Raw genomic sequence first — 26668 nt, 5'->3', positions numbered from 1 at the left:
TGATGACTCAGAACATGCAGACCCTCCTGAGGCTCCTTATTCCCCTTACGAAGACTCTGATGCTGAAGAGTCCATTCCTTCAGCCTCTCCACCTGAGGAATTTTCCTTTGGGGAAACCTTGCATGCTATGAGGGAACAATTTCAGTGGCAGGGCCAAGATTTCTCAGACTCCAGAAAAAGGCTTAGAACCTTTCTACATTTGCCACAGCATAGGCCTTTAGCTATACCTCCAGTTCTTTCTGTTGTAGATGATGCATTTAATGATGCTTGCACTGCTCCTGATTCATTACCTCCGGCCCCTGCTAAGCCCGATAGGTTCTACAGGGTCCCGGACACTCATCACCATTTATACAAGGCTCCTTTTGCAGATCCAGAGACTATCTCCCAGGGCCCTAAAGCTGTAGCAACTACATCTACTAAAAACCCCCTCCCCTCTGAAAGGGAATCCAGATCCTTAGAGAGATGGGGTAAAAAAGTTTACACCTCTGCTACCTTGTCAGCTAGAGCTTTGAACTGCCAATTTCATATGATTCGATATCAAGAGTTTATGCTTGACCAGTTAACTAAAAAGCTGTCCTCTGAAGAATCTTTAGATAAAAAATATGTTCAGGAAATGGTACATAACATACAGCAGGTTAGTAACCATTCTTTAAAATGTGGCTATGATGCACTGGAGGCTTCCTTTAGATCAGCCATGACTGGCACAATTATCAGGAGACATGCATGGTTGAAAGAGCAGGCATTACCAGACCATGTCAAATCAAAGCTTTTGGATGCACCCATGGACAAAGTCAATTTATTTGGTTCCCCTGCACAGCAGGTACTAAAAAAGATGGAAGAGAAGGCGAAATCTGTACAAACAGTGAAAGATTTCTTACAGGTTCAACCTCCAAGGTTTAGCAGGAACTGGCCCTCCAAGAATTGGTCCTTTCCGGACTCCTCTAAGACACAGAGAGGCAGGAATAGGCCTTCAAGAGGCAGAAACCAATCCAGGGGTGCCTACAGGGGACGCCAGTGGCAGAGTAACAACCAGCGAGGCACAGACGCAGCCACCACCACTACAACAACACAATCACAGTGACTTGGCTGTGGCGCCTACCAGGGAACAACTGGAAGCACCCTTAGGCGGAAAGCTAACCTTATTTTCAAAGAACTGGCAATGCATCATTATGAAAATGTGGATTTTGCAAACTATAGACCAAGGTTACAGGTTCCATTTCCATACTCTACCAGGAAAGAGAGGAATGCCAAACCTACCACCTACTCAAAGGGCAGAAGCTCTAAAGCAAATATCTCAATTATTAAGAATGAGAGCTGTGGAAAAGGTACCATGTATGGAACAAGGAAAGGGATTTTACTCCAGACTCTTCCTGGTACCAAAAAAAGAGAGCAAATGGAGGCCTATTCTCGACCTGTCCACTTTAAACACATTCCTCATTGTTCCAAAATTCAAAATGCTGACCCTACAGCAGCTTCTTCCCATGCTGGGCAAGGAGTCTTGGCTGGTAACTCTAGATCTCAAGGAGGCATACCTGCACGTCCCCATACGACCAATTTGCAGAAGATACCTCAGATTTCTTGCATGATCAGAGCATTATCAATTCTCAGCATTGCCCTTTGGCTTATCTACTGTGCCCAGAGTGTTCACGAAATGCCTGGAATCAGTAATTGCTCATTGCAGACTTCAGGGGATCCAAATTTATCCCTACCTGGACGACTGCCTGATACAAGCGGACAACAAAAGCAAGCTAACAGAAGACTTACAAAGAGTCATTTACCTGCTGCAAGCCCTAGGATATACAGCCAGTATAAAAAAGTCAAGGCTGATTCCATCCCAAAGAATAACTTTTCTGGGTGCAGAGCTGGACACATCAAAACAAATGGCATTCCTAACTGCAGAAAAGAAAGAGCAACTACCTCTCTACTTCTTGGCATTAACAAAGCAGAACCATCTAACTGCAAGAAAAGTACTGCAAGCCCTAGGCTTCATGGCATCCTGCATAATTCTGGTCCCTCATGCCAGACTGCATATGAGAAAGCTACAGTGGTACCTAAAGAATTTGTGGTCCCAACACAAGCACAGCCTAGAAACCAAAATTCCAATAATCCCATGCCTGAAGCAAGAGTTCCTATGGTGGGCTCAGGCCTGTCAATCAAACACAGGATTGTCCTTCTGCAACAGTCAACCAAGCCAAACCATCACGACAGATGCCTCAGACCTCGGTTGGGGGGCACACATGCTGGACAAGTGCATACAAGGCTTATGGACTCAAGACCAGCTGCGCCTGCACATAAATCTAAAGGAAATGCTGGCAGTAAAATTGGCAATCCAGTCATTCAGACCATTTCTCCAAGAAGGTCAGTTGATGATAAGGACAGATAACACCACAGTTATGTGGTACATCAACAAACAGGGAGGCACACATTCATATCCTCTATGCCGGCTGGCACTGGACCTATGGGATGTGGCTCTGAGCTACAACATTCAGTTACAAGCAATTTTTGTACCAGGAAAAGAAAACATTCTAGCAGACATATTAAGCAGAACTACCACAGATGCCCATGAATGGATGCTGCATCCGGACATCTTCAAAGCCATCGCAAGAGAATGGGGATTACCACAAATAGACTTATTTGCATCCCCACTCAATCACCAGCTAAAGAAATTCTGCACAAGGACGTACCACCCACTTGCTTGGAAGGTGGACTCCCTATCTTTCAGTTGGAAAAACCTGACAGCATATGCATTCCCACCACTTCCTTTGATGCACAAGGTGCTTTGAAGATCAAAGAGGAACGCCCAAGGATCATTCTGATAGCTCCAGACTGGCCAAGACAACATTGGTACCCATTGCTGAGGAGCATGTCTCGAACAAATATGGCACTGCCCTGATCCCATTGCTGTTAACACAGAACAACTACAACATCCTGCATCCAAACCTGAAAACTCTGCAGCTAACTGCCTGGAACATTACATAAGAACAATTAACCCAAATTTATCCCAAAGGGTTAAAGACATAATCCTTGAGGCTCGAGACCTTCAACAAGAAAGAATTATGCAGCAAAATGGAAAAGATATCTCATTTGGAGTACTGCAAAGGGAGAAGATGTGGCACTGGTAAACATAGCCAACATCCTGGAGTACTTGGCAGAGCTCTTCCATACAGGCCTGTCCTATTCTTCCATCAAGATACATGCATCAGCTATTTCAGCAGAATACAGCTTGGATCCTCCTGTCTTCTCTCATCCTCTGCTCAGACAGTTTCTGAGAGGAATTAAAATGTAAAACCTCCCAGGAAACCACCATTGCCAGCATGGGACTTGAACTTTGTGCTAGAAAAATTGACACTTCCCCCTTTCGAACCAGCAGCAACAGCAGAATTACAGTACTTATCCTGGAAGACTGCTTTCCTGCTGGCAATCACCTCAGCAAGAAGGGTCTCTGAACTACAGGCATTAATGGCAGTGCAACCCTTCCTGATCTTCCATCAAGATAGCGTGTCCATGAGAACAAATCCTACATTTATGCCTAAGGTGGTATCCAGAGTGTCTTTAAATCAGGCTATCCACCTACCTACATTCTTCCCCAACCCACAGAACAGGGGAGAAAGACTGTTGCATACCTTGGATGTACATAGACAATTACGCTACTACCTGGACAGGACCAAGTCCAATAGAAAAACTGACCAGCTTCTGGTAGCATATGCAACAGGAAAGGAAGGAAAACCAATTTCAAAACAGACAATCTCCAAATGGATAGGAAATTGCATTAGATTTTGTTACTCCTACCATGGAAAGAAAACTCCAGAGAACATCAGGCCTCACTCCACAAGGGCTACAGCCACTACCACAGCTTTCTTACGAGGAGTGGCTACCAAGGACATTATAGAGGCTGCTACTTGGACCTCCGTGCATACATTTGCCAAGCATTACAATTTAACTTTATACTCTAGATCCCGAGCAGGTTTTGCCACTGCTGTTTTGCAAGGGATCCTAACTACATCATAATCTCTCCTTTTTTCCTCCTCCCCTAGTTTAGCTATGGTATTCTACCCATTTGTAAGGACTGCAGATGCATCCTTGAAGGACATAGTACAGTTTTGTACCTACCATAAATGTAGATGTCCGATAAGAATGCATCTGCAGTCAGGATTACCCACCCACCTTCCTCTCTGTGGTACTCCTAGGGTATTTGCCATCCTTCAGCTAGGGGGATCTATTATGGTGTATTTGTTTGTATATATGTACATACATGCTTATTTTATGTGTTTGCTCTCTACTATTTGGAAACATTGGCATTTATCCAAATTTAGCCATCCAAGAGGGCACCTGGCATCTGGGGCAAGAAACACTGAGGAAAATGGCGTTGGCTGATGCCTTTATACCCGAAAAACTGCAGCTATGACGTCGGGTGAAGTGCGACACCAGCCGAAGCCAGACCCAGACTTTGGAATCCGGCCGACCGAAGGGCTGCCTGACGACAGGACTACCCATTTGTAAGGACTGCAGATGCATTCCTATTGGACATCTACATTTATGGTAGGTACAAAACTGTACTTTCTCAGCACAAAGGGAATCCCTGCACTGCAAATTTTGTGAGTAGTGTGCCAGTCCGGGGGGGGGGGGGTATTCCAGCTAGTAGTAATCCCTCCCCACAAACCTGCCAATGTGGAGTACAAATTCAAAGCAGCAGAATGACTCAGTCCCAACTAAGCAAGACACAGACTTTTAATATATTTGAAGATTTCTGTTTCAATGTCAATAGGTAACATACTGTGGATGAATAATTGCAGGCAGCACTGCAGTATAGCATGGCATCTGCTTTGGAAAGTTGTATAAATCACACTGTTGCTGTAATTACATCATATAGGTGAATGTGGGAACATTAAAAGTATTTGATCCGACTATTAATCTAATTCTGGATGAGAGCCATGAACAAGCATTAAACACAAGGTGTGGGACAAGTCGCATTAGGATTATATACTGTAACAAGTGATAATGTTGCTGTGGTTGGAGAAATAGATGAAACAGATTCTGCCATCAATCTGGGAAGCATTCAAGCAGAGCCTGTGAATTCTGTTGGTACATTAACGAACATGGTGGGCACACATTTTCATTTGGACATTCATCTCATAGCTGAATATGAAGTACTGTCCTACTGCAACAAAGTGAGAGTATAGGATACATAGTTTTTATCGATGTATCCAAACAGCAGTGTCAAGATTTTTAACTGTGGCTGTTTTTCTTCAGAGTGAGATGTTTACATTTATAATTTTTTTCAAAATATTCCACATTATTGCAAAGGAATTGATAATGTCCAAATTACCATTGTTGGTAGTCTTTGTACTTTCCACCTTCTACTGTTAAAAAAAAAAAAAAAAAAAATTCTCCTTAATATCCTTTTGATTTTTCTGCTTAATGTGTTCTTGTTTTTACAGGGATCATGGCAGATAAACCTTCGGGTTTTTTAAGATTTTTAAGAAATGTGATAAATGTTGGCACAAGATTCCCTTATCTGACACCCGTTCATGGTCTGTTTACTGTTTAGGACCTGAGCATTTACAAGCCAACTGTTCTATTTGTAAATCCTTCGATCCTAGCACCCTTGTGGATAGGAAAAATAAATGGATTCTTAAAGGCCACGTTCCTTCGGCCTTTGGAGAATTTCTTTCAGGAGCTCAAACCTCCAAGCCAGAGAAATGAGATGCAAGAAAGAGGCCTTCTGATCAAGCTGGTGCATCTCAGTCTTCTTCATATCTGACCTTTGAGCCAAAAAAGAAAGTTAAAAATCTTCACATCCAACACACCACAAGTTATCTGATCTTACCACTTCAGACACCAGGTCCATCTCTTTGGATCCTGCTCCTTCAGAGTTGAAAACTCTTTTCAGAACCTAGGTATGCATTGTCTCTGGATCCATTCCCATCTCTGCTCCCACTGACCTTCCTGGAAAGATGTCATTCTCCCTCCATTGCCTCTTCCCATTTGTCCAGATGCCGTACAGAAGCAGATGTGGACAGAATGATGAAGTTTATTTCGACACAAGTTCAGATGGGAGTTCTCCCGGCCCCTACCCCAATGGGTCTGGATGCCTTAACTCATACAACTCCACCTATTCTGGCAACTTATCCAATCCATCCTTCAGTGTAAGAGCACTTGGATCCGAGCACCTGTGTGCCATCTGCTTTTGATCGGAGGATACTCTGAAAAACTCCCCACTTGCAAAAATTCCACACCTAAATGTAGTAGAAGATGAGATGGTTTCCAGCCAAATTGGAGATATAGCTGTAGACTTCATATCCTTCTAAAATAAACTGATCTGATGATATTTTCATTTATTCAACAACATATGAGTCTCTGATCTGACCCTCGGCTGTGACTCTGCCCAATCTCTAGATTCTTGGATCGAACTCTCAAGGCTCTCCCTTTACCTGTAAAGGCCATAACTTGACAAATTAGCTCATATCTTGTTTGCCACTTTAATTTGATCAGGATGGAGTTCTCTCGAGCTCTAGGGTGCCTTACGGGTGTTGGGAGTAGATACAATTCACTTTTGTTCTTTCTATTTGCTTAAATTGAGTATATCTTTCTGTGTAGCATTCCTCCCTTTACTCTTTCTTGTCTTCGGATTTTCATTTAATTTTTTTTGCCATTGTTGGTACTCTGTCTTCTTTACTATTTAGCCATTCTTCCCTGCCATTGTTGGTAACTTTTTTTTTCCCCTGCTATCCTTTAAAAAAAAAAATTCCGTCAGGCTTTATTTCTTTGACTTCATCATGGAATAAATTACCGGTTCATGAGTTTTTCCTTCCTCCAGTCACAAAAAAAAGAAAATTTACAGACTTTGCCAATTTAACAGACTACAAATTGGCCTCAGCTGCAGGTCTATGACCTGTTGTGGCCACTTCTGGTTCCTCAGACCATTCTTCTTCTACCTTGGTTCCCTGTGGTGTAGTCCCTTTAGCGATCATGGACTGCTGGTTAGACACATCCTGTGCAGCTGCTGGAATGCCTTTGGCAGGCATTGGAGAACCAGTCCTATCAATGTTGGGGGAAGGAGCAGGAAATGTCTCTCTGACTAGCCAGACTGGGATGCTAGTCTCCTGGGGTGATGTCCGACAGGAGTATACCTGCTTCTATGGAAATTCCTGATAAAAAGAAGAAACTCACATTAGACAGGTATGATTTATTGCACTTAGAGCAGGGCTTAGTTCTAGCCTTTGATTATTTGCATTATTTTAAGAAAAAAATGAAATTTTCATTTTATGAGTATTCCGAGTATGATAAACCGAAAAATGATTTTGAGGAAATAACATCTCTTCTTTCTCCACAAATGACTGATTCGTATTCTGAGGCGAATGTTTCTTCTGATAGTTCCTTGAAGAATTTTCTTTTCTGAAACCATATCTAGAATGAACCAGTCATTTTATTGGGAACATAATGACTTTCCAGTATCCTTGAAAAAATATTGATTCATTAAAAATGGAATTTCCTGAACCCACTGCTGTTCTTCTTGTATTTCCAGCATTGCAGATTGTTTATAAAGACTGTAACTTGCCTGACAGCCAGCCTGCAACGGTATAAAATTCCTCAATCATGCAAATTTTTAGTTTATTTTCTGATCCCAGATCTGACACTGCAGTGAGTTTTTTTGGCAAATCTATTTTTGGCTAAAAATTTCATAAATGCTTATCCCTCCCCTTCTGTTAAGGATGGGGATCCCTTTGATAGATTTGATGAAAGAGGTGTTATTCTGCCATATTTATTTTTAGGATTCTTAATTGTCAGGGTCATATATTCAAGTTTTTGCTTGCATCTTTTGAGGATCTCAGGAACATTACAGCTACTTCTCCTTCTGAATACAAATCTTCCGTGAATTCATTTATTCCTTCTGTGCCTTAAGTCACCAAACACTGTGAAGTGTGCTTACGATTCAGTTGATGCTTCTTCCAGAATAGTTGCTGCTAGAACTGTTACAAGAAGGTTTGAATGGTTACATGCTGCAAATTTACCAGTGGATGTTGAAGATGAAGTTTTAAATTCTGTTTTAGATAGGGAGGTTGATTTTGGACCATCTGCTGCTGAGGTCCTGAAAAAAATGTGATGAAAGAGAGAAACTGACTTGAGGGTGGTGGTCAGATTTTCAGCCTTCCTTTTAGTTTGTGAAAGGTTTTACATCTGCCTCAGCACCATTTTATATAAGGCAAAATAAGCCAACACAGCAAGCTTCTGACAAGCAGATATTATTAAAAAAAGTCAATGAGACAAAAAATAAACAAGGAAATTCCAGCAAAACTGACTCTCTTCAGGTGGCAAGCTTTAAATCTGTCTGCCTATTTCTGTCTTTGGCAATAGATTATCTCAGACAAATGGGTTCTGAAAGTGATCCATCAGGAATGGAAATGGCAGTGAGAGTCCCTTACTTCTTTTCAGAGGATTCCTCTTTATTCCCCAGATCAAACTTGTTTTTTCCTGTCTGACATTCAGTATCTGCTGACTTGGAGGGTAATAGAAGCTTTCCCTCTTTCTCAAGAATGTTTCTGGTACCAAAGAAAATGGTTTCTTGGAGAGTAGTCTTAGATCTTTCCTTTCCTTAACTAAATCAGTTTGTGAAAGTCTGAAAGTTCAGAATGCTAACTTGAACAACCTTTTATCCCCGATTCCACCTTTCAGTTTCTTCGTAACACTAGATTTAAGTGATGCATACCATATCATAAATTCCTATAGTCTTGGATTTCAAACATTTCTTAACGTTTTCTGTGCCTGGATTTATCCACTGCTCCAAAGGTGTTCATAAATTGTGTAGCCCCAGTGAAAGCCTGTTGCAGACCTCATGATACTCAGATTTTTCCTTATTTAGACAATGTGCTTATTTTTGCAGTTTTGTTTTAGTGTGTTAGGAATCTCTCAGTCCATAGTACAAGATTGTTTGTTTTCCTGGGGTGTCTCCTAGATACCAAAGTTCAAAGAGCTTTTCTTCCACTGGAACATAAACCTATATCTTTTCCTGAGTTTTTCTAGCTAGTCCAAGACTTCAGCAAAGGAATTAATCTCATAATTCCTTTAGCCAGACTCCACATGAGAAAGATCCAGTGGTACCTAAATATGTATGGTCCCAACATCAGCATTCCCTGACATTCCAGATTCCAGTTTTGAGATTTGTAAAAAGTAACTGCTTTGATGGAGAGACCAGTTTTATCTAAATCCAGGTCTCCCATTTTCCTTGCAGTTCAAGCGCAGTCTGTAACTACAGATGCCTCAGACTTCAATCATAAAAGAGATGCTGTCAGTCATAAATGCCATCAACTCTCTCAATCATCTTTGGTCCCCTGAGCCATTACTAGTGATCACAGTTAACATCACACTGATGTGGTGCATAAACATTTGGGGGATCCAGATCATTCCCATGTGTAGACTAGCCATAATAGCCTAGGATTAAGCAGTTCAGCACAATCTCACTCTACAGGTATCTTACATCTTGTCAGAGCAAAATGTTGTGGCAGACGAGCTGAGGAGGACCAGGACAGACGTTCACTAATGGAAATTGAATTTGGGGGTCTTCCAAGATTTCCTGCAGCCATGTGGAGTATTTTCAGTAGGTCATTTCACCTCCATTCACAACAAGCAACTGGCAAAATTCTGCTCCAGTGTTCCCTGCAATCATGCTTGAAAAAGAGATGCATTCTCATTTCCTTGGACAGGAATGTTCCATTATGCCTTTCCACCAATCACCAAGGTCATTCTAAAGATTAATAAGGAATCTCCAGAAATCATTTTGGTGACTTCATTCTAGCCCAGGTGACAGTGGTTCTCCCTTCCTTTGGAAATGGCCATGGTCAGTTATCACAAGTATTCTTACAGACTAGACCTACTCGCACAAGACACGGGTTACTGATGCAGGCCATCTTGAAACAATGCAGCTGCCTAGGTGATAGAGTTTTAATACCGTTTAGACACATATTTTTCTAAACACAAGCAGGTGTTAATGGGGATAAAGAAACCTACTACTAGGAAGTCATATATTATTAAATGGGAAATATTTTCTAGTTGATGCCAAAACAAGAACCTGGACACTTTTAAGGCTACAATATTTGTATAATTTATGCTGCGACAGTGATAGCCATCCAGTGGGGATCTTCACAGTTGAAGTGACCTCCAAACCCCATGTGCAATAATGGGAAAAAGGGGTTGTGAGTGGATGGATGGATTTGTGTAATTATCTTCTCACCCCTGTTGGTCCTCAATCAAGGCTCATTTGTTGGCCATATAAGTATGTCTGCCCATTTCAATCCATTCCTATGTTAAAATGTTTTTAAAAGGAGTGCTGCATACCCAGCAGACTATCTAGAAAACAGGTGGCTGCTCCTTGGGATCTTAACTTTATGTTGGAAAAATGTAATTGTTGCTGCATTTGAGTAAGTTTATCAGGCTGACCTAAGGTTCATAACGTGGAATCAATTTTATTACTTGCACTAACTTAACTGATCCTTCTTTTATGCCTAAAGTGTTATCAAAGTTTATTTTGAACAAATCAAGTCAAATCATTTTGTATGGGTTTACTGAGGGCTCTTCTCAGCCTTCCACCTCCCATTCTTTCCTTGAGCCTTTTTACTCTCCCTGCATTAAAGAATACTGCAACAGTGATGTAGAAGGGGCATAGTGCAGTTGTGTAAAATCTTACCATAACAGCGGATGCCCCTCTCTTAACAGTTGCAGTATTTGCTCCCTCCCTCCAAACCCCTCTTGTTTGTACTGGTTTTTGTTTTGGATTCCCTTTTATCTGAGGGTCTCCCCTTTTCTTTTGCATTTTCTCCTTTTAGATGTGCATGGACTCCTTTGGCCTATTCTCCACTGGTGCTTCCAACAATAATGGATCTGCTAACACAAAAGTCTCTCTCATACACTCAACCTGGAGACATTGTGACTAGCAGCTTGGCTGACCTTATTTTATTGCCTTTTAGGAAGCATTATATTGAAAATGTGCTCCATGTTATTAGGGAGGCAAGAAAGCCTGCCACTAGGAGATTGTATCTATTCAAGTAGATGTTTTTCAGCTACTACAGGAGGGCAGGCCCTAGCTCTGCACTGATGTTCATCGTGTTTCACTGTTGCAGTCATGACTGTAGGGTTCTCCCCTGCCGGCAGGCAGTCCTCGGTCAGCCAGAATCCCAAAGTCTGGGTCCGGCGTCGGCTGTTCAGCCGTGCTCCCTGACGTCAGAGCACCAGGAGTACAAAGCTGACAGCCGACACCATCTTCTCCAGTCTTTCTTGCCGTGCGGTGATGGCAGTTCGCAAGTGCCGGTCGGCTGACTCCTAACGTTTTTTTCTGATAAACTTCAGTCCGAAGACTTTCTTCTCCACTCAAAGCTAAGTACCCTGTTGGGGAAACTTTTTCTTGCTCCAGAACGATGCCAAAAAAGGTAATAATTGTATTTCATGTGGGAAGCAAATACCTCATAAGGATTTTCATTCTTACTGTATTCCTTGCTTAGGCCCTGACCACGAATTAGCTAGTTGTCAGTTTTGTGCTAGATTCAATCAACGTACAATTAAACGAAGGTACGATTTTGCTTTTCATTACTTCGGTAGGCGCTTTAACTACAAAATGTCGTCGGATACGGTTCTGGCTACCAGAGTACACAAACGTCGCAAGGATAAAGACAGGCCTCTGAGGTCCAAATCTGATGATATTGCACAAGCGGAGCCAGCTTCAGGTTCGGCCGTAGTCAGTGAGGTGCTTTTGCAGTCCCTGTCGTCGGCCATTTCAGAGCCGATGGCCGAAACGGACTCTCACGAGGAGCCAACCAGGCCTTTGAATATTTCTATTGCAGGACCTTCGGACAATGCTCCTTCAGATCGGTCCGGAGCCGCTGTGCAGGTACCGGCTTCCGAAGGGGTTTTCAGGCCTACTCAGCTTCTAATAAAGGCAAAGCCAAAGACAATGGCAAAGATTCCTTCTAAATCAAAGACTGCAACACAGGCCTCTTCTGAACCGGCTCCCAAGTCACAGAAACAGTTACTCAAGATGGCGGAGGATTTGCTTACAATGATTAGATGTTCACATCCCCCTCCAGATAAAAGGCCAAGGCAGGAAGTTTATTATGATTCCTCTGATCAGGCTTCTGTTTCTTCAGTTTCTTCTTCTGACCAGGAATATTCTTTCCCTCCTTATGAGGATTCTGATGCTGAGGAATCCATTCCTTCAGCTTCTCCCCCTGAGGATTTCTCTTTTGGGGAAACTTTGCATGAAATGAGGGAACATTCCACTGGGAAGGACAGGAGTATTCGGAATCTAAGAAAAGACTAAGGGATTTTCTTCTTCTCCCCCAACATAGACCCCTGGCTATTCCTCCTGTTTTGGATATTGTGGATGATGCTTTTTCGGAGGCTAACTTAACCCCTGACTCTCTTCCTCCTGCTCCTGTTAAGCCTGGTAGATATTACAGGGTTCCTGATTCCCACCAGTTTTTATACAAGAACCCTTCTGCTGACCCTGAAACCATTTCTCAGGGTCCTAAGGGAGTTAAGGCCGCTTCTGCCAAAAAACCCATTCCCACTGAAAAGGATTCTAGATCTTTAGAAAGATGGGGCAAAAAAGTGTACACTTCTGCTACTTTATCCATTAGGGCTTTAAACGGTCAGTTTCATATGCTGAAATACCAGCAATTTCTCTTGTCTGTTTTAAAACAAAAGCTTACTTCCATTTCTGCCTGTGCAGATGATAAGGAATTACATGACTTATTGCATGCCACTGAACAAGTTGGGAAGCATGGTTTACACTGTGGATTTGATGCCTTGGAGGCTTCTTGTAGGGCTGCTGCCTCCGGCACAGTTATTAGAAGGCATGCATGGCTAAAGGAACAAAATTTGCCAGAACAAGTAAAAGCTAAATTATTGGATGCTCCTGTTCAGCATAATGTTTTGTTTGGATCAAAAGCTGAAGAGGTGATTAAAAAGATGGAGGATAAGGCGAAATCCATGCAAACAGTTAAAGATTTCTTACAAGTACAGCCACCCAGATTTAGCAGGAATTGGCCTTCTAAAAATTGGTCCTTTCCCACTTCAGACAGGCCTCAGAGAGGTAGATATAGACGCTCCCGAGGAAGGCCTCTAACACAAGCTTCTTATAGACCAAGACAGTGGACTGCTTCCACCCCTAGGGGAGGAGAGGACAGGTCACAAACTCATAGGAAACAGACTCAATGACTCCCTCTGTTGGGCTGCAGGAACTTCTTGCCTGGAAGCCCCTCTCGGAGGAAAACTCTCTCTTTATCAAAAATTGGACTCATATAACCCAAGACAAGTGGGTTCTGGATGTGGTTTCAAGAGGTTACAAATTCCATTTTCATACCCTGCCAAGGCCAAGCGGGTGGCCAGACCTTCCAAAACATCAGTGGACAGAGGCCTTAAACCAGGTGGAAGCTCTTTTGGCTGTGAAAGCCATAGAACTAGTTCCACTTTCAGAGATGGGACAAGGTTTTTACTCAAGGCTCTTTCTAGTCCCCAGGAAGCAAAACTCATGGAGACCCATTCTGGATCTGTCAGTCTTGAACACCTTTCTAGAGATTCCAAAATTCAAGATGCTTACTCTACAGCAGCTACTTCCAAAGATGCATGGATGGTAACTTTGGATTTAAAGGAGGCATATTTACACATTCCCATCAGGCAGGAACGCAGAAAATACCCTCAGGTTCAAGGCCAGATCGAGGCACTTTCAATTCTCTGCGCTGCCCTTTGGATTGTCTACTGCACCCAGGGTCTTCACCAAATGCCTGGCTCCAGCGGTAGCTTACTGCAGACTCAAGGGAATTCAAATTTACCCTTATCTGGACGATTGTCTAATTCAGGCAGACAGCAAGGAGGTCTTACTCCAGCATCTAGAATTTGTACAGAACCTCCTCAAGTTCCTGGGATTCTCTGTAAACATAAAAAAGTCAAATTTGACACCCTCACAACAGATAACTTTTCTGGGTGCTCTTCTAAACACCACAACCCAGATGGCATTTCTGACATCCGAAAAGCAATTACAGCTGGCTTCAACTTTCAAAACCTTGGCAACTTTAACTCTGCTATCTGCAAGGAGATTCCTGCAGGCTTTGGGTTACATGGCCTCCTGCATCCTTCTCGTACCATATGCAAGACTACACATGAGGAAAATACAGTGGTACCTAAAAAGTGTATGGTCTCAGCATTGCCACAGTTTAGACATACTGATCTGCCTTGTCTTCAAAAGGAATTCCTTTGGTGGTCCAGGGCATGTACTCTAAACAAAGGGAAACCCTTCTGTCTGCCTCCTGCCACTCAGATTCTAACCACGGACGCCTCGGATTATGCTTGGGGAGCCCATTTTCAGGGCAACTGTGTCTGCAGGGCCTTTGGACAAAGGATCAGAAGCACCTGCATATCAATTTAAAGGAAATGTTAGCCGTTCAGAAAGCTCTAATGGCCTTCAGGAATCTTCTACAACCAGGACAACTACTAATACGGACAGACAACACCACAGTTATGTGGTACATAAACAAGCAAGGGGGATCTCATTCCTACCCCCTTTGCAGATTAGCCATGGATCTATGGAACACAGCTCTAGCTTGCAATCTGGACCTTCAAGCTCAGTTTCTACCAGGGAAGCAAAACTTCCTGGCAGACAGTCTGAGCAGAATCCTTTCGGATCCACACGAATGGATGCTGGACACCGAAATATTCAGGATGATAACAGCAGTCTGGGGACGTCCTCACATAGACATCTTTGCATCCCATCTCAATCATCAACTACAGAATTTTTGCACCAGGACTTTCCACAAACTAGCTTGGAAAGTGGATGCACTATCTTTCAGTTGGAGAAACCTCTCGGGATATGCCTTTCCGCCTCTTCCTCTTCTTCCATGGGTATTATTAAAGATCAAACAGGACAAGCCCAAGATGATAATCTTGTTGGCCCCAAATTGGCCTAGACAGTTTTGGTACCCCACTCTGAAAAACCTATGTCTGGAGCCCCCTTGGGTCTTACCACATACTCCGAACCTTCTGTCCCAACATCAGGGTCAGGTTCTACACTCCTATGTCAGCACTCTCAGCCTGGCGGCCTGGTTAATCCAGGGCCTTTGATTTCTTCTCTCCTACCCAAGCAGGTTATGGATGTCACTTTAGAAGCCAGACATCCTAGCACTAGAAAATCTTATGCAGGAAAATGGAAAAGATTTTGTTCCTGGATGCAGGCTCAGGATTCTGATCCTCTTCTTCCGAACATTCCTTTAATTTTACTTTACTTGACAGATCTCTTACATAAGGGTCTCTTTCTCTTCCGTTAAGATACATGCCTCTGCTATTTCCGCTCATTATAATACAGACCCTGCAATCTTTTCCCACCAGCTCATGAGACAGTTTCTCAGAGGAGCTAAGAACTTAAGACCTCCTAGATCTCCTCCCATTCCTGCTTGGGATCTCAACTATGTTTTGGAAAAGCTCAGCTTGCCTCCTTTTGAGCCTGCTGCCTCTTCTGACATCAAGTTTTAACTTGGAAGACAGCCATCCTGTTAGCCCTAACCTCTGCCAGGAGAGTTTCAGAGTTACAAGCTCTTATGGCTGTGGAACCTTGTATTATTTTTCATCAAGACAGGGTGTCTTTGAGGACTAATCCTACCTTCATGCCTAAGGTGGTTTCCAAAGTGTCTTTAAATCAAACTATCCACTTGCCAATTTTTTTCCCCACTCCTCAAAATAAAGGGGAAAGGTTCTTACATTCCTTGGATGTACACAGACAACTACGTTTTTACCTTGACAGAACCAAGGACATCAGAAAATCAGAACAATTGTTTGTTTCTTATGCTTCAAGTTCCCAAGGTAAAGCCATTTCAAAACAGACCATTTCTAAATGGATTGCTCATGGAATCAGATTTTGTTATTCACACCATGGAAAGCAAATCCCAGGAAGTATACGGACTCATTCCACCAGAGCTGCATTTTGGAAGCTGCAACTTGGAGTTCAGTGCATACTTTTTCTAAGCACTACAATCTACCTCTCTACTCTAAGTCTAGGGCAGGCTTTGCCTCTGCAGTCTTGCAGGGCCTTTTAGCCGCCCCTTCTAATTTATGACCACCTCCCTTTCATTCTGCTTTGGGATTCTACCCTACAGTCATGACTGCAACAGTGAAACACGATGAACATAGTACAGTTGTGTACACCTATCATAAATGTAGATGTTCGAGTGTCTTCACTGTTGCAGTCTGTCCTCCCTCCTGTCCCCTCTTATTTTTACTTTTGTGTGGTTCCTTTTTTCACCATTCTTCTGAGGTGTATTTGCAAAGGATATGGGACCTTTCTCATTTTGGGACTCCTGACATCTGGGGCAAGAAAAACTGGAGAAGATGGCGTCAGCTGTCAGCTTTGTACTCCTGGCGCTCTGACGTCAGGGAGCATGGTTGAACAGCCGACGCCGGACCCAGACTTTGGGATTCTGGCCGACCGAGGACCGCCTGTCGGCAGGGGAGAACCCTACAGTCATGACTGCAACAGTGAAGACACTCGAACATCTACATTTATGGTAGGTGTACACAACTGTACTTTGTCTTTGGTACCCCTGTGAGCTTTTTGGAATGGGTTTGTCTTGCATTTCCATTTAAGGTTAATCTCTCTCTGTTTCTCTTTATCTCACTGTCTGCCATTTCAGCCTTCTTGCAATTGGATATGTCCTTGACCACCCCAAGGCCAGCAAAACAATTCCTTAGAGGGAGTGCTTCATCTAAGACCCCTCACAGAAAAAAGTACCCGCAGGACCTAAATTATCAGTTGGAAAAAACTTTCCTAAGCTCCCTGAAAGTGTGCAGCCACAGTGCACACACACACACACACACACACACACACACACACACACACACACACACTTTTTGACATGGAAAACAGCTTTGCTAATGGACATCACCTCATCTGGATGGTGTTAGAACTACAGGCTTTGATGTACAAGGAGCCCTTTCTAGTTTACAAAGGGATGGGATGAGTCTGAGAACAAATCCATTCTTCATGACCAATATTGTGACCGAATAAACCAAACAAGTGAGAGAGCTGCTTTTCTCCCTTCCCAAAAATAAGGGGGGAATAATTTTGTACTCCCTGGATAAGCACATATGGTTAAAATTCCTACTGTACATGTTTATTACATATTATTTTCTGCTCTATTTTTGATATGTACAGCTTACTCTTTCTACGTTCGATAGTTTTTTTTCTGTGTGAATTATTTCACTCAGGCAGTACCTGCATATGATTGTGACTGTACTACCCCAGTAAATAAATGTAAAATAAATCACAGGATAAATGGCATTCGAAAATCCAGTTAACTGTTTTTTTTCTCAAAGATGGTGAGGATGAGCATGTTTAACTGGATTGCACAGTGCATATACATTTTTGTTACTTTTTCCAAGGAAAAATCTGGTAGGCACAGTTAGTGCTGGTACTACCAGGGGCACAGCCACAGCAGTGGCTGTCCTTTTGGGAGTTAGTATTCAGTTTTTTCCGGAAACTGCCTCTTGGTCATCTGACCTTGACACATTATAAACATTACAGGTTAGATTTTTGCTGTGGTCATTCTTCACGGCGTACTGCATCTCAGGCACTCTTCTCAGGCAGCCTCTCTGTCATCTTTATGTTCTGGGAATTGTCTCAGTAGTCAAGATTACTGTAACAGTAATCTAAAACAAGTGGATAGTAAAATTGTGTAGCAACACACCATAGTAGGCAGTCATTGTTGCAGAACTACATTCCTCCTACCATATCTTGTAGTTTGCTCCACTCATCTTTATTATAGGCATTCTGGGCTGGAGGTGGATAGACACTCTTAAACCTTTTTCTTCACTCCTTGTCTAGACAGAGCCTTGAGTCTGCATGAGTCCAAGTAACTGTTTTGGGAGGTCTGTTAACTTTTGTTCTCATTTTCTAGGCTGGTTCGGCGTTTTCTTCTTCCCCTGTATATTTAACCTTGGCTCTGCTACTCCTTACAAGGGTTTTGTGCTCATTTGGGCAAGAAATCTCTAAGATGATTTAGGCAAAGGTTGGCTTTGTACTTAAAGCATCCTGATATGCTAGATGGGGGACATCCACTATGTCTAGTTGGAAGGGTTCTGATTTTAGAAATCAGGTATGATGTTTTGGGGACACCTGCATCTAAATCCCAGTAAGCAGGTTGAGTAATTTAGTGCTTTAAAGGGAAGTATAAGAGAAGTGATGAAGGGTGTTAGGAGAGTTACATCATCAGTCATCTGCTTGAACATCTATCTTGTGCTAAGCTCCTGCATAGTTGTACTTACATGCATTCAAGAAATAGAGGCAGGCAGTCAATTTGAAGATTCTGATAATGGCTAACTGGCAGAATAAACCAGGGAAGAGTTAGCAACTGCTTCTCCTCTCACCAGCTCAACACTCCCAGCATGTTTTAGACAAGCACTTGCTTCTGTGTCTCAGATGCTCCAGGTGCTTGAATGAAGTTTTTCCTATCAATATCTGTAGTGCTACAGAATGCATCTAAATTCAGCCAGGCAGAGTAGAGCACTGAAATATGCAACTGTTCTCCTTAAATACATTCACTGTTGGCAGTCAATCATTTTAAAGTTGTTGGTAATGGACAACCACAAAAGAAGACAGAAAAAAATAGCAGTTAACCCCTCCTGTTATCAGCAGCAGTAATACAACAATACCAGCAGGCAGAAACAACACCATAGCAGGAACTAGAGTAGCAGTTGCCTCTGTTAATCAGGGCCCCAGTGTTCAAGGGATTGATTGAAGATTCTCTTATGAACCTCTGTAGCAGTACAGAGCACAGCTGAATGCACACAGCAGTATAGCACACTTCCTTTGTACAATAGTCTGTGCAGTGGGTCATCTGATTTTTTTTTAATATCATTGTCTGTTTCTATTGATGTTGAAGTTGAGCTTTGAGGTACGTATGCCTGTTTCACAACAGTGGCTTCAGGTTCTGTTTCTTGCCAGGGCACAGCGGCTGGATAGTAGTTTACAATCAAGCACATTGTCTCCAAGTATCATCCACTGCTCCACCAACATTCAGAGCATTGACTGCTTTAAAAGTTGACAGAAGATTTGTACGAGTATGCATTTCTAAAGCAGTCTTGGGGAACTGCTCACGGTATGCAGCAGGATTTGCTGGGCTGCCCTTCAGTGCTGGTCCAGGCAAGACAAAATGGCTTGTTCGAGATGACAGTTCAGACAAGACCATCTGCATATAGCTAGGAAGTAGAGGATCTTTAGTCTTCAAATTTTCCCTTAAGAAAGCTCTACTCTTATAAAAATCAGTCTACTCGCTTTATTATAAGCCTAGCACTTGTTCTCAAAACCTCTCTTCTAAGTAAGAACTCTCAAACTAAAGAAAGCACTACATCCACCTACCACCCCTGTGAGTACCCACTTCCCTTAAAGGCACAGCACTCCCTTATAATATTCTAGCAACTCAGGACTGGCAAGACCAGACAGGAGGAGAAGGTAACCACACACACAGCAAACCCAGTCCCACATAGACCTACCACAACTGCAAACCAAACACATTATAACACAAAGACATACTCGGAGGCTCTAACAAAAAACTTACCAAAACAACAGAGGCTCCCAAAGCAGACACCCAAAAATTCACCACCTCAAAACATAACACATGCAACACATACTTCATTAAATCAGTGTGTCAAACAATCACAGCCCATAAGGCCAAACACTATGCCTGATACACTAGTAATAGGTAACTCTATAGTCAGACACACTGACGTTCCGCTTACCAGGCTGAACAAGGAGAGGGTAACGGTGAGCTGCCTATCGGGAGCTAGGATCCGCCACATAACACACACACTCAGGTCACTGCGAAGCAAGTACAAATATGACTCCGTCATTGTCCATGCTGGCGTGAATGACCTGAGATGTACCTCCCTGGACTACATGAAAAGAGACATAGAGGAGCTCTCTGATTATGTAGCCCAGGCTGGTATGACCCTGACCCTGAGCAGCATCTTGCCCTCACCAAGAATGATGCCACAATACAAAGACAAGATGATCAGCTTTAATAATTGGCTCAATTGCTGGTGTCATTCTAGGGGGATCCAATGTCTGTCTGCTTGGGATGACATGCTGGACAAGCCACGCTGCTTTGCAAGGGACGGCTTGCATCTGTCACCACTGGGCTTCCGGATATTGGCTAAGGCTCTTGCCACCTCCATAGTGCCTTTTTTAGGCAAGGCCCAAAAGACAAACACACCTCCTTAGAAAACAAAAATGGAAAAAAATTAAGGGTAATGCTGCTCAACGCCAGAAGTCTAAATCTCAAGATGCAGGCTCTCGAAGCACTCCTCAGTATGGAGAACATCGATGTCTGTGCAGTAACTGAAACCTGGTTCAAGGCTCCTGAGAGCACCGCAGCGCTACCAGGCTTTACCTCGTATCATGCTTTTCAGCCCCAAAACTCAGGCCAAACCAAAAAGGGAGGGGGAATGTCCATATTCATCAAGGACACCCACACCTCCAGGTTAGTGGCAACACATGAAGCATCAGAGACCATCCAGGTGCAACTAACCATAGGCAAAACTGCTATACAACTGGTAGCATGTTACAGACCACCCTCCCAATCTCAGGAACCCCATTCAGCCTTCCTGAAGACATTGGAGGATATGAATGTCTCATAAAACACCATCATATTGGGAGACTTCAACTACCCTAACATAGACTGGGTGATTTATTCTAGCCCTAACACCCTAGCCCAAAGATTCCTGGAATTCATAAATTCAAATGCAGTGGAACAGCTAGTCACCTCTCCCACAAGAGGAGATAATATACTAGACCTGATCATCACAAACATGGGGACAAAGTGCTCCACACCGGAAGTATACCCCTCACTAGTGAGATCTGACCACAAACTAATCACCCTGGATATACATATCCCACCTCCACCCCCAACACAAAAGACTACAGTGAAAAACTTCTCAAAAGCTGACTTTACACTTCTTAAGACTGAGATGGTATCCTTTAAGCCCACTGGGCCAGTGGAAACCACATCCCACAATTCTGAATCCTTCAGAAATGCTTTCTACGGACATCTCCAAGAATGCATGGATCATGCAATCCCAAATAAAACCAAGACCCTCTCCACCAAGGGCAGGCATCCTGTCTGGTGGACCCCAGCCATAAACAAATTGTATAACAAAAGAAGGAAGCTACTGCACGTAAGAGCAAAATCCCATAAAGAGAAGGCATCTCTGATCAGCACTAGTAGAAAGCTACGTTCTCTCATAAAAATATCCAAGGCCAACTTTGAGAGAAAAATCGCTATGGACACTAAATATAACCACAGGGCCTTCTTCTGCTATGTTAGAAACCTGGGCGGAAACCCTCAGATATGCTCAGAGTTAGTTCACAATGACAAAAAATACATTGAACCCACAGATATTGCCAACATTCTGGCAGACAGGTTCAGTGCAAATTTCTCCCCTCCCTCACCCCCAAAAGAGGAAATACTTATCCCAGCTGAATGTAACCTCCCTGTCATCTCAGATGTCCAGGTGAGGACCGCCCTCAGCAAAGCTAAAAACACAGCATCAATGGGACCTGACGGTATCCCGGGTTGCGTGCTACGTGAACTCCAAGAGGAGCTAAACCCGCACATAAAAATGCTATTTAACCTTAGCCTTACTACAGGATATGTACCTGAACACTGGCGTACAGCAACAGTGGTCCCACTCCACAAAGGAGGCACCTCTACAGACCCTGGTAACTATCGCCCCATAAGCTTAACCAGCCTGGTCTGCAAAGCTATGGAAAGAATCATTATGGAACTCATAAACAGAAACATTGGGGACCTACAGGCACTTGATCCCACCCAGTTCGGCTTTGTAAAGGGCAGATCCTGCCTTTTGAACCTGGTTGACTTTTTTGAAACCGTTACTAGAGCCATTGACGAGGGCAAAGCAGTCCATACAGCCTACCTGGACTTGGCTAAAGCTTTCAACACAATACCCCACTCAGGCATCATAGATGAGCTCAACAGCTTAAATGTAAATCTATATGTCACAAGATGGGTTACAAACTGGCTAAAGGATAGAACCCATAAAGTCAAAATCGCTGGAGCCATGTCAGACTCAAAGCCAGTCACAAGTGGTGTCCCACAGGGCTCTGTCCTGGGACCCCTCTTGTTCGGCATTTATTTCTCAGATGTGAAAGCAAACATGGGAGGGTTGTGGCTGACAAAGTTCGCAGATGACTGCAAACTAGGTGCCATATTCGATACACCAGCTGACACGTACATCCTACAGAAAGGCCATACTGAAACGGACAACTGATGCTGGAGTCATGGCCTTAAACTAAATGCCAAAAAATGTATAGTCATCCCCTTTGCGAAAAACAAAGTACCCACAAATTATCACATAGACAGTAACCCACTGAGTACGGAAAAATTAATCAGAGACCTGGGGACCCAAGTCGATAGTGACCTCTCATTTGACACCCACATTGCCAAAGTGGTTAGAAAGACTTTCTACCTTGCCCACCTTATCATGAAGGGATTCACATCCAGATCAAAGGAGGTCATTGTACCCCTATACTCCTCCCTTATCAGGCCCATGATTGAGTACAGTGCCCCATTTGGTATGTACCTCACCCGGCACTTGCAACAGCTGGAGAGACCCCAAAAGTACCTCACCAAGAGGATCAAAGGTCTGCAACATATGTCATATGCTGCCAGACTAAAGAACTCCAGCTCTATTCAGTAGCATACCGCCTACTCAGAGGTGATCTGTGCCTGACGTACAATGCCATGTCCAATCAGGAATTGATGGACATGCTCCACCTCAAAAAATCCAAATCCATCAGAACCACGAGAGCTAAAGATTTAAACCTCAGCACAAATATGAATAGGACATGCTGGAGGGACAGATTCATAACTCAGAGGCTTCCCATACTCTGGAACAGAATCCCAGTTCTTGTTAGGCAGAGCCCCTCTCACTGACTCTCTTCAAGAGAAATCTTGACGAGTGGATGGGAGATCGTAGGTTTACCCCGGGGGTCATCTCTGTGTCACTACTAGACAGAGGCACAGTAAACTAATTCTATTATGTAAGGGGGTCTTCACTGTGTCACTACTAGACAGAGGCACAGTATTCTAAATCTATTCTGTACACTTTTGTACCATTACATGGGGTGGGAAAAGCCACATCACTATGGCTAGGCTTATAAATGCCTCAGGGCAGATAGCCTAGTACTAAACTATGAATGGAATGCAAACTGCTGGCATATTTGTCATTGCACCAACCAGTGTACACAGTTTTACATCCAGGGCGAATGTGTAGCACTTCCAATGATGTTTCAGTACCAAGTTCTTCCTGAATGGTAGTAAGAATTGGTGCCCCCATAGGAGACCACACCTCTCAACCTTTTAGAGCAAGAAGTCTGAACAAAGCCATAAATAGATGTGGGACAAAGACCCAAAAACAGGGACATTTTTTAAATATTGATCTTACAAACTTAGAAAGTTGATAGAATAACAGGTTTTGCATTAGTGTGAATTTTCTGAAGGGATGAAGTGTGAAGCTCAAATGCCTGTCATTATTTTTTTAACTTTAGTCTTTAATGATTTGCTACTAATTTTCCAGAAAACCACAATTTTATGAAAAACAGGCCAAAAATATGAAGCAAAAATCTGGGCATTCTGCAAAAATCTGTGTAGTTGAGAGGTATGCAAGAGACTACTGGAAAAATGTTGTCCCTCATCTGAGACATAGCTCTACTAACACCCTTCATCACCTTTCTTATACTTCCTTTTAAAGCACTAAATCATTTTGGTCTACTATACATGATCGTAATTTTAGAGAGCCGAAACCCATATGGCCGAGACCATCTGTTCGACTTTTGAAATTTCGAACATGTAAAAAAAAAAAGTTAAAAAAAAAAAAAACTTACCTACATGTTGCTAGCAGGGGGGGAAACCCCCCTGCAATTTAAATGTACCAACTCCAAGATCGCACTACAGTGCGGAAGATGGGAATCTTCCCATTCCACACTGTACGGAGATGCCCGTTCTGCATAATCAAAATTTCAAAAGTCGATCATATGGTCTTGGCCGTATGGGTTTAGCTTTCTGAAATTTCGATCATGTGTAGGGAACCCAATCATTTAACCTGCTTATCCCCTTCTAGTACCTCACTTTATTGTACTTCTTAAACTACTATACCTACTTCTGATTAGCACAGCCAAATTGCTATTACATCACTCTCTCTCTCTCTTTCAGCTTTTCCCGGTTAGTGGTCGCCACAGCGGATCACCGTGTCCGCTCATGATTGACAATGGAGTTTTACGGTGTCGAGTTGCCAGCCCGTTGCCCAACCTTCCACGGAAGGCACACGCACACACTCACACCTAGGGCCAATTTTTTAGCGTGTGCAATCCACTTGCAGCATATCTTTGGGGATGTGGGAGGAAACTGGAGCACCCGGAGGAAACGCACACAACCACATTGAGGACATGCAGACTCCACACAGAAGACACCCCAGCCGAAGATTGAACCGGAGAGCCTCTTGCTGTGAGGTGACAACACTAACCACTGCAACACCGTGGCTGTTCCAAATTGCTGTTACATCACTACTTCCCTTTAAACAATTAAACTTATCTCATCTAATGCCTTACTGTGTTATATTTCTTAAATTTCTCCTACCTATCTTATATGCCACTCTTCTATCTGTAAATTCTCAATACATTGGTTGTATAGTAATGTTTGCAACTATCAATATAAATTTTATTATACTGGCTATTAATTAATTTATTTATTTGACATTTGTTGACTGGGTTAGTCCAACTGGGCCAAAGCCCTTTTTCAGTGGAAACCCAAGGAGAAAAACTCCACATACATATCTACGTGACTAATGAAGTACATATACATAATACATAGCTACATTAACAGTAGTTATTAAGGGTAAAAACAAGAGCTTACAATAGTAGACATGAGAATACAAAGGAATAACAAGTACATCAAAGTGGAATACATAGTCAAAAATTTACATACATCAGCAGAAATTACATTCATCATCAGAATCCGCTAAAAAGCTGCAGAGGATAGAACTAGTAAGGGTAATATAGTAAAACACTAGTGTAGAAGAAGGGCAATGAAGGAGGTATGTGTGTAGAAGAAGGGCAATGAAGGAGGTATGTGTGTAGAAGAAGGGCAATGAAGGAGGTATGTGTGTAGAAGAAGGGCAATGAAGGAGGTATGTGTGTAGAAGAAGAGTGAGAGGAAGGAAGGAGAGGAGTAAGGTCAATCGGGGGTGATTACACTAACATAGCCATATATTGCTCAAATGCGTTTTTACAGCATTTCTGAACTGGTGTTTAGGCTTAGTAGTTCAAATTTCCAAAGGAAGTTTATTCCAACTCTCAGCTGGGGAATAGCTGTAAAGGTTCTTATGCTATGTATTCACTGAAACTGCATTATAAAACTTGTTATTGTAAATATTGATTGTTTAAATAATTACCTTGTTGCTTTCCTCCATGGGACTCTGCTGAAAAAGGATGTGCCAAGTTGGACTTTCCCAGTAAGAAATTTCAGTCTGTAAATAATAATAATACTTTGCACTGTAACTGCTAGATATGTTTTTGAACATGTAGTATTATGATGAGAACTTGTAAAACAATTTTTGGTTTTAAAATGAGATCTGTAAACTGTTACATAGCTGCATTAATCCTTTGTTTTTTTCTGTGACAAATATTTGTGGTATGGAGAACATGTATGTGACATATTTTTTTCATATTTTTAGATATTGTTTTCCCTGCACTTGATATCGTTAGGCTCGCTGTTAGACATCCCAGCATTAATGCAGTTTTCTGTAGTGAAGAAGATGGTAGGCAATTTTGCAACCACCTCATGAATCTCATGGACACCAAGGGGAAACCAGCGAATCAAATGCTTGCACTTCGAACACTCTGCAATTGCTTCAGTGGCCCAGCTGGACAGAAACTCTTGATGTCACTTAGGAACCCGCTGTTGTCTCAAGCTGTAGAACTCAAAGGAAGTACAAACAAAAACATTCATATTGCACTGGCTACATTAGCACTAAATTATGCAGTGTGTCTGCATACACTAAATGACATTGAGGGTAAGGCTCAGTGTTTGTCTATCATTAGCACAGCTCTGGAAGTCAGTAAAGACCTGGAGGTCATTTTCAGACTTCTAGTGGCACTTGGGACACTTACAAGTAATGACAAAAGTGCTACACAGCTGGCTAACTCATTGGGGGTTGATTCTCAGATCAAAAGATATGCTTCTGTGACAGATCCTGCAAAGGTTGGTGAGTGCTGCAGGTTTGTTCTAGGTCAGCTTTAGTCCATATTTTTCAGATGTGTAGGACTGTAACAATAAGCACTTCTAGGCTGTTTTAATTGAATAATGTGGTATATAAAATAAAATATGCAATCCAGGTTGGTGGTTTTCTTTCAAGATTGATGCTGCTCCAAACTGCCCATGTACATAAAATATTAAAATAAAGACTTTTGCATTTAGTTTTTTGGTATTTGTGAGTTTGCCTTCCGTTTAAAATTTACCTTTTAAAGCAGCATTTTAAGATGCACAAGGCAGAAAACCGATGTACAAACAATGTGAGTGAATCCTTCCTTATTTTAGAGCACATCTTATCAATTTTTAAATTT

At 42.6% G+C, this 26668-nt stretch overlaps 1 protein-coding gene and 1 pseudogene across 2 annotated transcripts in view; both read left to right on the top strand.

The window, feature by feature from the left end:
• The window catches only part of PLAA (phospholipase A2 activating protein), a 749216-nt gene extending 722695 nt beyond the window's left edge, over positions 1 to 26521 (top strand). For both annotated transcript variants that reach the window (XM_044061441.1, XM_044061440.1), the window contains one exon: positions 25780 to 26521. In XM_044061441.1, the coding sequence (XP_043917376.1) occupies positions 25780 to 26345 (566 nt within the window). In that variant the 3' untranslated portion in view covers positions 26346 to 26521. The remainder of the gene's footprint in view (positions 1 to 25779) is intronic.
• LOC122793687 lies at positions 4812 to 5180 on the top strand (annotated as a pseudogene).
• Positions 26522 to 26668: the final 147 nt, after the last annotated feature.

Source organism: Protopterus annectens, chromosome 2.part0, assembly GCF_019279795.1.
Source record: "Protopterus annectens isolate FY-2018-M chromosome 2.part0, PAN1.0, whole genome shotgun sequence".
NCBI lineage: Eukaryota > Metazoa > Chordata > Ceratodontiformes > Protopteridae > Protopterus > Protopterus annectens.
The sequence above is the reverse complement of the archived record's forward strand: the minus strand, read 5'-3'. Positions and strand labels throughout refer to the sequence as shown.